General features: G+C 43.6%; 1 protein-coding gene across 2 annotated transcripts in view; it reads left to right on the forward strand.

The window, feature by feature from the left end:
• Positions 1-343: 343 nt before the first annotated feature.
• Positions 344-13,970, forward strand: part of ZNRF2 (zinc and ring finger 2) — an 87,785-nt gene continuing 74,158 nt past the window's right edge. The window contains exons 1-2 of one of the 2 annotated variants that reach the window (XM_045005620.1): positions 344-601; positions 633-1,156. In XM_045005620.1, the coding sequence (XP_044861555.1) occupies positions 543-601; positions 633-1,156 (583 nt within the window). In that variant the 5' untranslated portion in view covers positions 344-542. Of the gene's footprint in view, positions 1,157-13,970 lie in introns of both variants that reach the window. The other variant, XM_045005619.1, reaches the window with a different exon arrangement.

A 13,970-nucleotide genomic window follows, 5' to 3' on the forward strand; every position in this document is an offset into this window, starting at 1 on the left:
GAGATGTTTTGGCGCCCAGGGCGCTGGCTGTGCCCCGCCAGCAATCTGAGCTCTGCTCATCGAGCAGCAGCTGGGATCTGACTCTGCACCCACCGGCAGGGGCTTGGGAAGCAGTAACAGGTGAGCTCAGTCTGCAGCAGCCCTGTCGGGCCTCTGGTCAGTGCAACCGCGGCGCCCAGCAGGGCCCGGGCCAGGGGGCGGGGTAAGGGGCCGGGGCCGAGGCCGCGCTGGGGCTCCAGACGGCAGCAGGCGAGAGGCGTGACTAGTAGCTGGGGGCTGGGCTTGCCCGGCGCTGCTGGGGGGCGGCCCGGGCTGTACCTAGCTCGGGGGCGGCTCCAGCCCGAACCTCCCTCCAGTCCCCGGCCGCGCGCCGGGGCCGCCCCCCGGATGGCGACACGGTAGGGGCGGCGCCCGCCCCTCGGCACAGCCACGCACGGCGGGCAGAGCGAGCGGCGGCGGAGGGGGATGGCGGCGGCGGCGGCTGGGCTCGGCCCCCGGACAGCGGCGGCAGCAGCCGGAGCCAGCACCGCCCCGAGCGGCTCATGGTGGCGCCCGAGACCCGAGAGCAGCGGCCGCTCCGGCAACGCCAGTTGAGCCGGATCCCGGCGGCACCTAGCGCGGGCGGGCGGGCGCCCGGCGCTCACCTCCCCGCGCGTCCCTCGGGGGCTCGCTCCTGCCGGGGCCGCCTCAGGGCAGCGGCGAAGGGCGCCGAGCGGCGGGACTATGGGCGCCAAGCAGAGCGGCCCGGCCGCCGCCAACGGCCGCACCCGGGCGTACTCGGGCGGGGATTTGCCCTCCGGCAGCGGCGGCGGCGGCGCGAACGGGGCCGGCGGGCGCTCGGCGGGGGCCGGCGGGCGATACACGCCGCTGGCGCCTCAGGCAGCCCCCGGGGGCTCGGCGGCGGGAGCTGCGGCCGCCCCGCCCGTGGCTGCGCCCCGGAGCAGGTCCCTGGGCGCGGCGGCAGCCTCCGGGACCAGGGCCGCCCAGTCAGCCTTCAGCATCCCCCACAGCAGCGGCCCCTACGGCTCGCAGGACTCGGTGAACAGCGCGGCCGAGGAGGGCGGCCGGGGGCGGGCCGCAGGGGGCGGAGGACACGGCGGGCCCCGGCTCGTGATCGGCTCGTTGCCAGCGCACCTCTCCCCGCACCTGTTCGGAGGTAACGTGCCCACCCGTGCCCCAGTGTGTGTGTTGGGGGGGGGGGGGAGAGAAGAGACGGCAACCGCCTCGCTACCCCTGCGGGGGGGGGGGGGGGACTGCAGCCTCCCTTAGCTTCCCCCTGCCCCGGTGTGTGTGGGGGGAAGAGACTGCAACCGCCTCGCCACCCCTGCCGGGGGAAGTGGGGGTGGGGAGAACTGTAACAGCGCTACTCCAGCCCTGTCCATGGCATGGGGGGAGAGGGGCTAGAGAGACTGACATTCAGCCCTTCCCCAGACAGAGAGAGACCAGAAACACTTTACAGTACCACAGACGTGGGGGGTAGGTGTATTGGAACAGTTTGTATAGCGGGGGTGCTGAGAGACACTGACCCAAACTGTAAACGCTGTATATGATGGAAACAGCTTCAACCCCTGGGGTGTGTGGCAGCTCCCCTAGAACCCCTGATTTCAGCACCTGTGGGAGTTGGTCTCTAACTCTCAGTGATGGTTCAGGGAGAGACTTGAGGGGTAGCACTATTTTTGGTGGGATTGATGTAGTGAGTACCCAGCTTGGGGCCGATTTGGTAGTGTTGTGGGGAGTTTTTTTTGGAGGGGAGGGTAAGATTAGCAGAGGAGGCATTACCCTTCTTCTCTTCCTATGGAAATCTCCTGCCTGAATCTAGGTCACTACCCTCATGTTAAAAGGACAATGTGTTCTTTCATTTCAGTGTACCTTTCTTAGTTAACTGAATAACTGATTGATTTCCTGTTCCATGTTTCCACATTCTGAATATTTTGTAAATCTGACTTATAAAGTGAAGTGAGTGTTTTTTGTATAGCTCTTTTTTGGCTCTTACTTGGGAGAGTAGTTTGTGACTTTTTGAGGGGATTACAATGAATCATCATTTTGTGAAAGGGGCAGCTTTCTAGTTCCTCCAGGCTTCAGTTTTATCTATACATGCTTCCGCCGCTGTTTCTTGGCTATGTAGGTTTGAAAAAAATTAGAGGTCTGAAAGTGGAAGGAAGGAATTTAATAATGAAATAAACTCCCTCCCCCCAGCAATGTAATTTGCACAGTAAAAAGGAGAAAAAGAGCCTCTCTTACCACTTTAGACTTTAATATCTAATTTGTGCCTGTGTAAATATGCCAGTCTGCCCGCTATTTACTTAATTAGGATTTAATTGGATCATGTATTCATGCAGTTTATTTTAAACCAGACTGAAATCTGTTTTTAGGTACTGATTAAAATGTGGCTGCAGTTTGTTCCTGTTTCTGAGTCACTAAATTGTCTGTACTGAAACTTGGTTAATAACTTCTATTTTATTGTAATGGAAAGTTTCTTTGAATTAGCTTATTTTTTTTCCAAAAGAAGAAAATGTTTAGATGAGGGGAGGCATTTTTAAAAAGTGTTTAAGAAAATATAGCACTCTTTTTTTTTTCTAAAGACTGCAGTACGTTTCCTGGAGGCAATAGAAATGGAGGCGGAGGAGGAAAATATTGAATCTATTGAGAATGAAGTTAAACGCTCTGTAAATAGTTTGAAAAAGATGAGCTTGTTCAGTTTTTCCTGTACAGCAGATTGTACAATTGTTGTTTAAATGAAAGTTTTTGGTGTATATTATGCACTCTATCTCCCTTTCAAGTGTAGATTTTTTAATTTTTTAGGGAAGGTTGTTGAGTTGACTTCTTTCAATGACATTTATTATAAAGGTTTCACTGTTCATACGAGTAAACACTAAGGTGCAACAGGACTGTCCTTTAATTCTGTTAATTCTTTTTGATAACTGTTGTAATTGTCTAGATTAACTTAATACATGTGTTATAGCTTGTGTAAAGTCTGAATTAAAAATAGAATGAAATGTCGTTTTTTGGGGAAGGGAGTTTTGATGCAAGGTGCCTGTCTGTGTGAACTTACTTTCACTTTTGATAGTGATAAATGAGAGCATTATTTGCAGCAGTGTGATAATGTAGTTCTGTAATGTAAAACGCCTGTAGCTTTACATTTGAGATTTTTAGCCTTCAATGTAAGTGGCATAGACTCAAGAACAGTAGGTCAAATGAAGGTTTTTTTTTTCCAGTCCTGGCACTTCCTGGATGGTCAACATGTATGTTACAGACACCCCTACAAACAGATTTCTGTTCAGTTGCGTTTTTGTGTGTGGGGACCTGAAGATAGTCCTGGGTCTCCTGAAGACTAAGTCTGCTCCTAGTGCTGTGATTTAACATGCTAATGGAGAGCATCAAGCCTACCTTAACAAGGAGCATTTGCCCTTGAGAAGGAAAACTTAAGTGTAAGTGTTCTTATAGTGCTGGGTTGCTGCATGTTTATTAATTGTTAGTTAAGAGTAGCAGGGCTTTGATGCAAGGATGGCTGCAGTGTTATCAGAGTAGTATGCATGAAAGCTGGTGTGTGCAATTCCTTTTGCAGTCAAAGAGTACGGTGCTATTGCATATTTACAGTCTACACAGTGAGAGAAAAGCATTAAAACTTAAAGCATGTCCCCAGTTTATCAGTCAAAAATAGGATTCCTTGCTTAAACCTTGCATCACAGCCTTAATTAGATCAGTTATAGACCATATTTTCCTCCTTACAATTTCAGGTGATAATTTACATAATTGCTAAGCAGTACCGTATGTTTTCTTATTCATGAATCTATTAAGCTAGAGTGCAGAATATTAAATATTTATTGACTGAGGTGATATAGAATGTATGCCTTCCACTTATGCAATAATCTTTAACCTTGCAAGGTGACTAATTGATGATGGGTGTCAGATATTAGATTTTTGATGATCAAGACACACAATGTAACGAGCAAAGCTAGTTACAATCGCTATATCATTTATATCTATATATCTGTGAATTAGACTGAAGTAGCTTTTCTTTTTTTATATGAAAATGAATGGGTGCTTAATCTAATCCTAGCATTCAGTTTTGTTAAAAAAGGAGGGGAGTATCTTTACATGTCAAACTTTTCTATTATATATTTTTTGCAATATTTTGTAATGTGGGTGGCATAATAACTTTCCAGTGCAATTAACATAGTAAATGTCATAGCTATACACTTTCAAAAATTCAATATAGTATTCAGATGCTTCGTTCAAACAAATGGCTTTTTTCTAGATCATAGTTTCATAAGACTGTCTGTGGGGGGCGGGGAATAACTTGGAGAACTGCTTTTGTGCTGTTTCTGACTAGCTTAAGCTTGTCTAGGTATGGTGCTTGGCAATTACTATGTGTATTGTGAGCGTGCTTCAAGCACCTTCCCTTGTTTTGTAAACTGTAGTTGTCAGTTTAAAAAACAAAAAAAACCTGCAGAAGTTTATTTTGAGAATCAGTTCAGCAGTTTCTTTGGAGAATTAGTTTAATATGTAAAGATTAAACTGTATTTTCCTGGCAGACTTCTTGGCTTTGACAATCAATAACGCATGTGTGTTACACTTGTAAGACTACTATAATTAATTGGCCCTTATTGAATTGTACTCCATTGTGACTTTTGAATTACCCAGAACAATGTTTAAATATTAGCTATCTAATCAGTTAGTTTTAAACTACGTGATTAGTACTAGAGGTACACTAAAATGCAAAAAATACTGCTATATGCTGAGATGTGCAAAAGTATGATCAGTCTGTTATATTTCTTTGGTACAAACTGTAGTAATGTTTAAAAATTCATTCAAAGTCATAGTTCTCCTTTGAGTTAAGATGATCTTGTGCTCATGCTAATTTTAGGCTTACAATCCTTTATGATCAAATATTGCTATATATCTTGTGATTAAGTATCAGAGCCGGTTTAGTTCAGTAACAATTTTTGCAGAATCAGGGTCTAAGACTTGTACATATATTACTGTTATGCACTGTGAATACAGGGGCGATCCTGGTATATGTTGGGGTTGAGTTCTTGAAAAGGGTACTGAAATGAGGTATACTGCAGACCCCCTGTACTCATGGCTGGCCCGCCTCATTCCACCCCTCCTCCAAGCGCGACCCATCTCCGCTCCTCCTTCTCTCTCTTCCCCCCCCTCTACCCCCCAGCCTCCTGAACACTGCTGAACAGATGTTCATAGCAGGCAGGAGGCACTGGGAGGGAGGGGGAATGGGTGATTGGTGGACAGGTGGTGCTGAGTGGGGAGGGCACTGGTGGGTGGTAAACACCCACAGAAAAGTGACGCAAAAGGTGAAGCGAGTACAGTACTAAGTTGCAAACGACGGATATGCGGATTGGGACCGAGGTGAATCAGAACATGTTCCCCTATTGATGAGCGATGGATATGTGACAAAACAGATAAAGGGGAGAGAGATACCAGGGACCCCCTGTAGTTCTATTTGTCAATATGTTGCAGGATCTGGGCCTTATGCTGTAGTTAAGAGTAGACTCCTAAACCTTGCATGCTCTTCAGCCAGTTCTTTGCACTGGCAAAGTTCCAGTTTTGTCTAAGGAGATAAAATTGAGGCATTACTCTCATCTGTAAGAGCTGTCTCACGATTTCTTGACAGAAAGAACATTATTGTAAAAAAAAAAAATAGACTTCCTATTAAAAACGACCTGTGAAAAAATTGGCCTTGAAAAGAGTGAATACAGATAAATTTATATGTCTGACTAAATAATTTGTTTTCAACACTTTGTATTTCTGGTTAAGACTGATGTCTAGGTGTATCCTGTTTAACTCTTACTGTACCAGAGTTACTATGATAGGCCTTGTATATGCTAGGATTTTTTGCCAAAAATTTCCCTCTATTGGAACAGCTAATTCAGCTCCAACAGTAGGAACTTCAGGATAGGCAGGGGCAGAGATGCTCGGTAACCCTTGGGGAGAGGGCACAATATAAAGTTTGGGGGAGGGGGGACACCTGATCTCCCCAGGTATTGCCTCTGGCCCCTTTCCCACTCACCTTGCGCCTCCCGTACCTGCTCCATGCTGGCACCACCTTGCCCCCTCTCCCATCAGAGCTCCTTCCTTCTCCCATTACCTCTCCACTGCGTGCGTGGTGCAGGCAAGAGTGGGTTCTGCTCACCTACTGTCAAGCAGGTAACTGCGGTTGTGGGCAAAGAAGGAATGGGTCTCTTCCTCTCCCCCCCACCTCCCCCAGGTGTCAGTGACTTTCATGGACACATCTCCCTGAGCTGCACTCAACCTGGCTCCCACCCTGGCAGAAATTGGGGGTGGGTGGGGGAGGTGGCATGTGACCCTGCGTGCCCCCCTCATGCATAGCCTCTGGATCCAGGCAGCTGCTGGTGTGTTTAACCCCTGTGTCATCTAAAACACAGAGCTCTGTGTAGCTCAAAAGCTTGTACCTTCCACCAACAGAAGTTGGTCCAATAAAACATATTGCTCACCTAACTTGTCTCTCTCATACACTGGGACCAACACAGCTACAACAGTGCTGTGCACATCTAAAACAACTGCTTAGGATTTTGTTTACACTAGTGTTCCCACCTTTGGAGCAGAACTAGTGAGCACAATGGAGAAACTTTCTGGCAAAAAAGTCTAATGTAAATAACCCACTTGTCTTGACATACAGTCTCTTAAGAGTGGTCAGACAGGGAGAAGGGTAAGGCCTTTAAATTGAACTCCTGTTTGTCCATAAAAAGACTCTGTGGAGAATGAGTTACACCAACTGTAGATAACATAGAAAATGTTAAATATCTTTTCATTTCTATTTCAGCTATTTCTCTGCTAATTTAATTTGAACTATTATTAAAATATTTAAAGGGGAACCATTAACTGGAAGTGCAGTATGCCATGCCATCTGGAGTTCATGACCTTGAGTGCCAACCTCAGGGCAGGCTGTCAAAAAGCAGGGCAGACACTCCAAACTGGTTGTATGTTCTGTAATTAGAGTCCACCCAGCCAGTCACAAATGTGAACTCCTGAACTCTTACTGTGGAGTCACAGACAGTTTCCTTGGGCAGTTCAGTTTATCTTGCCATCCAGGCAAGCTGGATTTAGTGATGGTTGGTTGCTGTACACCAAAGATCACACAAGATTCAGGTTGCTTCCAGTCTGAAGAGACCAGTCACTTACCCCAGGTCAATTTGTACCTCAGATCTCATGCGAAAGACAACGCTTGTAGCCAATCCTATAGTAAACTAAGAATTAATTAACTAGGAAAAAGAAATGAGAACTATTTACAAGTTAAAACAGGCAAGCATATACACACAAATGAGTTATCTGTGGTTCCAAAAGGGCATAGAATTATAGCAGTCTGTCAGCACTGAATATCTTTTAGGGATAAGCCAAGTTGATCCTGGGGAAGTCTGCTTGTGATTTGTAGTTCCAACCTTGTGAGAGTTCAAACAGCAAAAGAGCGGACAGTTTTTCTTGTTCATTGTCTGTTTCCTCCTTCCAGAATTCAAACTGATGGGATAAACCCCTTTGTATGTAGCCTCTTCGTGGGTGTGAAGGGGAAATTAATAAAGTCTTGTGAAGTTCCACAGTCACCCATTTAATTTTGATAGCCTTCTTAATGAGAGAGGCAATCCTTTCTGACAGGTTGACTGTTTCAGGGCAAAACATTTTTACAGTTATAAACAAAAACTTAAATATTTTTTAATATTGAATTTTACTCCCTTGTTATATAAGCTTTCACAAATGATGCAGGTATCTAACTATACACACAGTGCTGTCAAATGCGCGAAGTTTACTGAATAAGTTATTTTGTGATATTTCCATTCCAGAACCTTAGATGTTGAAACTACAATGGTTTAAAATAGTCACTTCTGTCTGTTTTTTTTTCTTTAGGGAAAGATGATTATGTCCTTTCAAGATAAATTTTAAACTGTTGGTGTAATTTTTTGATCATTCTGACGGGGAAAGCTTATGTAAAAAGTACTTTTATATAGAATACCGCTGGTATAGGAATGGCTGTTTTGCACCAGTAACACTATACATTGACCGTCAGGAGAAGAAGTGAAGAATAAATTCTCCAAGTGAACCTTTAAACCTATAATAGGAATTGAGGGAAAGCAAAATATAAGGCTTGAAATTTAAGGCTTGAAATGCTTGCTGGACTGTAGGTGGATACTGATAGCAGAGGGATGTGAAGTTTGGTTAAAGCAGGGGTTGGCAACCTTTCAGAAGTGCTGTGCCGAGTCTTCATTTATTCACTCCAATGTAAGGTTTCGCATGCTAGTAACATTTTAACATTTTTAGAAGGTCTTTCTATAAGTCTATAACATATACCTAAACTATTGTACATAAAGTAAATAAGGTTTTTTAAATGTTTAAGAAGCTTCACTTAAAATTAAATTAAAAATGCAGACCAGTGGCCAGGACAGGGGCAGTGTGAGTGCCACTGAAAATGAGCTTATGTGCCGCCTTCGGCATGCATGCCATAGGTTGCCTACCCCTGCTATATATCGTAGATGCAGACAACTCTTTTTGTTAGTTGGTAAACTTGAAGCTGCTTTTTTCAGTATCCGTAATAAAACCAGATGCAGCTTCTTTTTAAATCTTGAAATGCATGACATGACTATTTGGAACACATTTCTTTTCAAAGCTCAGACAAATTATAATTAAGGTTGTCTGGCCAAACTCGGACCAAGTAGGAGATGTTCTTCAAGTGAATTTAAAAAGGGGAGAAAAATCACCAAGGAGGAAGGGGGAGGTATTTTTGCATATTTAAGTGTGAAAGTTTCAGGCTTCTTCTCTTGTGAGGGTTCATTTTATGCCAGAAATTCTGAAACTCCCAGGAATTGCCACATCTGACTACTTTAGATAAGAGCTCCCTCCTAACAGAGGGCATCCACATTCTTCATGGCTATATATGCTGACTACTTTCCCCGAGAGTAAATATAAAAAACAGATTCCTGATCATGGCCTGGCTGCACAAGATCTAATTTATGTATTTAACCTGTCTACTTATAGCCTCACGGTAGAATCTGAATAACTGCAAGCATTTAAAAATAGCAATAACAATCACTTTATCCTTTACTTTCTATAGGAGAAATAGTGTCAGGTTCTCTCTCTCTCTCTCACAGTCTCCTTTATAAAAACAAGAAAAAAGTTTGAACATCCTAGTCCAAAGATCTATTCAGCACCTAGACCCTGGACAGCTCAAACTATAAGATTTGGAGCAGATGCTGATGAACCAGGCATAGGCTTTATCAGATGGGATTCTCCTTGCTAACTGCCAGAAAGCAAGGTACCTCCAAGAGCTATGTGCTGTAAGTGGTTGTTGGGGGTGTGTGCGTTTGTTTTTGTCTTAGAGTAGGGCTAGGGAATTCTGTGTTTCAGAGACTGGAGTTGCTTTAGTTGGCTTAGACAAAGTTATTCTCCAGTTCTCTTTAGATGTAGGAAGTAGCTTTACAGTGCTGAAGGGCACAGAAGATGGCCTTTCTCTGGAAGGCCACCTTCCAATCTTCCTTAGTCAAAGTAGCTGTCCATCTTGAATAACTTATGGCTCTAGTTTCCTCATGTATCTTTAACTGCTTGTTCAGGTTTGCCTTCTTTTGAACCTGCTACCACAGTATCTCTTCAGTTTTGGTTCTGGAAAGTAGATTTCCTTGTTGGCATTGTTGCCACCCTGTCCTATGTTTCTTTTCTGTTTTAGTTTTCCACCTGGATAAAGTGCTCCTAATTCTCTGCCTAAGGTATTGTCTTGCTTGCCTTTTAATCTGGATTTCCCTTGCTAGTTTCTGCCTTCCAAATGATGGAGGAAGAGGAAGGCCGTATGCAAGTCATTTCCCATGGCTCTCATCTTTTGGCTACCCTCCTTGGCCTGTTCTCTTCACACAACTTGCTCAACTCCCTTTGTACAGTCTGTTTCACACACTTTTTTCAAATGAAAACACTTATGGTAACTATTTGACCTGAGAGAAATAAATCTGGAGGAACTTCAGAGCACATTATTCTGATATACTGTTTGAATTAATGTGGGAGAGAAGTCTTAAAGGGTAATCTCACTTTCAGAGAACTTCCTCATTGCTTAAGTAACAAAGATTTGTTTTTACCAGGTAAGCTAGAAACATCTACTCTAAGATAGTCACTTAAGGTAAAAGCAATTTTGCATCTAGTGAAGCTGAAAGTAACATACAAAGGTAGAGGAAGGAGAGAACACAGAACTAAATATTTAATTCATTTAATAGCTTTTGAAGCAGAAATGGAAAACATGGTAAGACTTTGACTCAGATGTTTGAACACAAGACTTGTAAACATTCCAATGACTTTTCCCCCTTTCTCTTGATGACCCTGCCTTGAGAAAACTAAGAGGCCTGAATGTTTTCCATTGTTAAATGAAGTTTATTTAAGTAGAAAAAGGTCTACTCCATTATCTTAATGTTATCTTTTTACAAATATTTTATGTCCTTTGGGTAGCTGAATCCTATGGTAAATATTATCTCTTTCTACATTAAAGACTCCTCCGTGTTTGTGCATCACTTGTGTTAGGCTTTTGCTTCTGACAGAACATTTAGCTTTACCCTGTTTACAGTCAGTTTACAAAATTATTTTATTTTAAAAGCTTTTTTCCTTATTGGAAGATATTGCCTGCATCTCAGGAAAATCTATTAAAATAGAATATAGATATTTCTGTTTCTAACAACAATGGAAAGATCAGTAGTAAACAAAATGAGTTTTAAAGTTTTTCATTGCATTGTAAAAGCTGCACTTCCAATTAAGTGTCCTATGTAGGTGAACTGTAACTAAGGCTCCCCAGCTGTGCTTTGTTTAGGTTGGATGCCTGCCAGATAACCTTGGGAACTGTGGCAAAACTATTTGGTATTTGCTGGTGAAGCATTTAAAATTTTTTCTTTTTTAAATACTGCTGTCACCTTAAACTTCTCTTTATTGCACATAATTTTTGAAACCCTAAAATACAGTTCAGTATTACTGTATATTTGTAAAGTAATGCATTGATAAAAGCCTTACCGTTTTGTAGGTAGAATTATTTTACTAGTATTTTTGTTCAGCTCTATTAAGTGGTGAATAGGTATACAAACAGTTTCATTATTTTTATTCTTTATATCTTCACAAAATGTACTGAGACTGTAACTTGGAGGAGGCATTTATATTGTGGGGGTGAGGGGGAACACCTTTTTACATTTAAAACCTGTTGTTGGCAGCCTAAACAAAGCAAGAAAGGGAGTGTTTAAGGTGGTGAGCCATTGCTGAGATGGTGAAGTGGTGACAATGAATAGCAAGTTTCCTCCCTAAAATTATTATTGACGGAAGGTCCACCCCTGAAAATAGGGGTCAATAATAGAAATGCTGACATAATAATTTCTATACCAGGGCACTGCATGTTTTGTAAAATTGTCTAAAATGCTGGAGTACAAGAACTTAGTTGATGATAAAACTATGTAGCAGTTTTTGTAGCTGAAGTCTGAACTTTAGCATGCACTAGTTCTGGCACTTACAGTATACTCAAATTTGTCATATGTACTATTTTTTTTCCAATAACAATAGAATAGAAAGTTGTATTGCCCTTTTAGCTGCTTCAAAATGACTTGGGATTTTTTTTTTAACCACTGAACTTTTCCCAGTAATTCCAAACAATTTCTCTGGCATGTTTTAGGCATTTGAATGCTGAATGGTACCATTATCAGGCTTGTCAGATGTCCAGCTAGTCTAGAAGTAGAGCAAGCTATTAAGCATTGGCATTTTAATCCTGTGTATCTTGGGTACTGGAGGTAAATTGTTGTGTAGAAATTGCAGTCTAGCAAGTCTCAGTGTACATAGGCCAGTCTGAAACCTTTGATTCAAAGACCTCAGGTGATTTAGTTGTTATATTTAAAAAACAAAAAAAGCCTTCTGCACTTGTCTTTCTGGAGTAACTAGCTTATTGCCTACATTGTGAAAAGATTTCCCTGTCTACATGTTTAGTCTGCTTTTAACAAATCTTGGTAAATGTAGTAAACCAGTGAATTGAAGCATTGGTTAGTTTCTTTCCTTTCCTAAAGATTATTATGATGTGCATAGTTCTTCAAACGTAGGCGCGGACAACTTTTTCTGTTAAACCACACTTAATTATAATGTAGTTCTGAATGTCTGAAACCAAGACACAATATTGTACTGTGCATACATTAGTAAAAGAGGAAAATCTGCATGTTGATTTAATTTTTACTGTAACTAATCTTTCTAGAAGTTCTTATTTGAGGGCTTGCATCACATCCATATGGCTTCTGTTTTGCTTTTATTTGTATTCTTGCTGCTTTCTTGGTGGTTTTTATGCATTTCAGCTGAGTAGGATAGATTGTTGTTCTCTTGGTTTACAATCAATCTTGTGCTTGTGTAAAGTGTCAGATTGACAGCATTATAGAAGTCACTTATTCACAGAATAAGTTCAGCATTTAGCATATGTCTACATTACGAAATTACTCTGATTTTACAGAAGTCAATTTTTGGGAACAGATTGTATAAAGTCAAGTGCATGCGTCCACGCTAAGCACATTAATTTGGTGGTGTGCGTCCATAGTACCGTGGCTAGCATCAACATTCCGAGTGGTGCACTGTGGGTAGCTATCCCACAGTTCCTGCAGGCCCCGCTGCCCATTGGAATTCTGGGTTGAGCTCCCAATGCCTGATGGGGCCAAAACTTTGTCGCGGGTGGTTATGGGTAAATGTCGTCCGTCAACCTTCCCTCCGTGAAAGCAATGGCAGACAATCATTTTGCGCCCTTTTCCCTGGATTGTCCGAGCAGATGCCATAGCACAGCAAGCATGGAGCCCATTCAGCTCACTGCAGCAGTTATGAGCATTATTGTGCAGTTTATCACCTTGCGCATTTTCGTGCAGTTTATGCAGAACCAGAAGCTGCAAAACTAGGCGAGGAGGTGACGGCAGTGCGGTGACGAGAGTGATGGGGACATGGACACAGACTTCTCTCAAAGCGCGGGCACCGGCAATGTGGACATCATGGTGTTAATGGGTCAGGTTTATGCCGTGGAATGCCAATTCTGGGCCCGGGAAACAAGCACAGACTGGTGGGATTGCATAGTGTTGCAGGTCTGGGATGATTCCCAGTGGCTGTGAAACGTTCGCATGCGTAAGGGCACTTTCATGGAACTTTGTGACTTGCTTTCCCCTGCCCTGAAGCATAAGAATACCAAGATGAGAGCAGCCCTCACAGTTCACAAGCGAGTGGCGATAGCCCTCTGGAAGCTTGCAACACCAGACAGCTACCGGTCAGTCAGGCATCAATTTGGAATGGGCAAATCTACTGTGGGGGGCTGCTGTCATGCAAGTAGCCAATGCAGTCACTGAGCTGCTGCTATCAAAGGTAGTGATGCTCGGAAAAGTGCAGGTCATAGTGGATGGCTTTGCTGCAATGGGATTCCCGAACTGTGGTGGGGTGATAGACGGAACCCATATCCCTATCTTGTCACCGGAGCACCAAGCCAGCAAGTACATAAACCGCAAGGGGTATTCTTCAATGGTGCTGCAAGCACTGGTGGATCACAAGGGATGTTTCACAAACATCAACTTGGGATGGCCGGGAAAGGTTCATGACGCTTGTGTCTTCAGGAACTCTGGTCTGTTTAAACGGCTGCAGCAAGGGATTTACTTCCCAGACCAGAAAATAACCGTTGGGGATGTTGAAATGCCTATAGTTATCCTTGGGGACCCAGCCTACCCCTTAATGCCATGGTTCATGAAGCCGTACACAGGCAGCCTGGACAGTAGTCAGGAGCTGTTCAACTATAGGCTGAGCAAGTGCAGAATGGTGGTAGTGTGCATTTGGACGTTTGAAGGGTTGCTGGTGCAGTTTACTGACTTGCTCAGACCTCAGGGAAACCAATGTCCCTATTGTTGCTGCTTGCTGTGTGCTCCACAATCTCTGTGAGAGTAAGGGGGAGACCTTTATGGTGGGGTGGGAGGCTGAGGCAAATTGCTTGG

Source organism: Mauremys mutica, chromosome 2, assembly GCF_020497125.1.
Source record: "Mauremys mutica isolate MM-2020 ecotype Southern chromosome 2, ASM2049712v1, whole genome shotgun sequence".
NCBI classification, from domain to species: Eukaryota; Metazoa; Chordata; order Testudines; family Geoemydidae; genus Mauremys; species Mauremys mutica.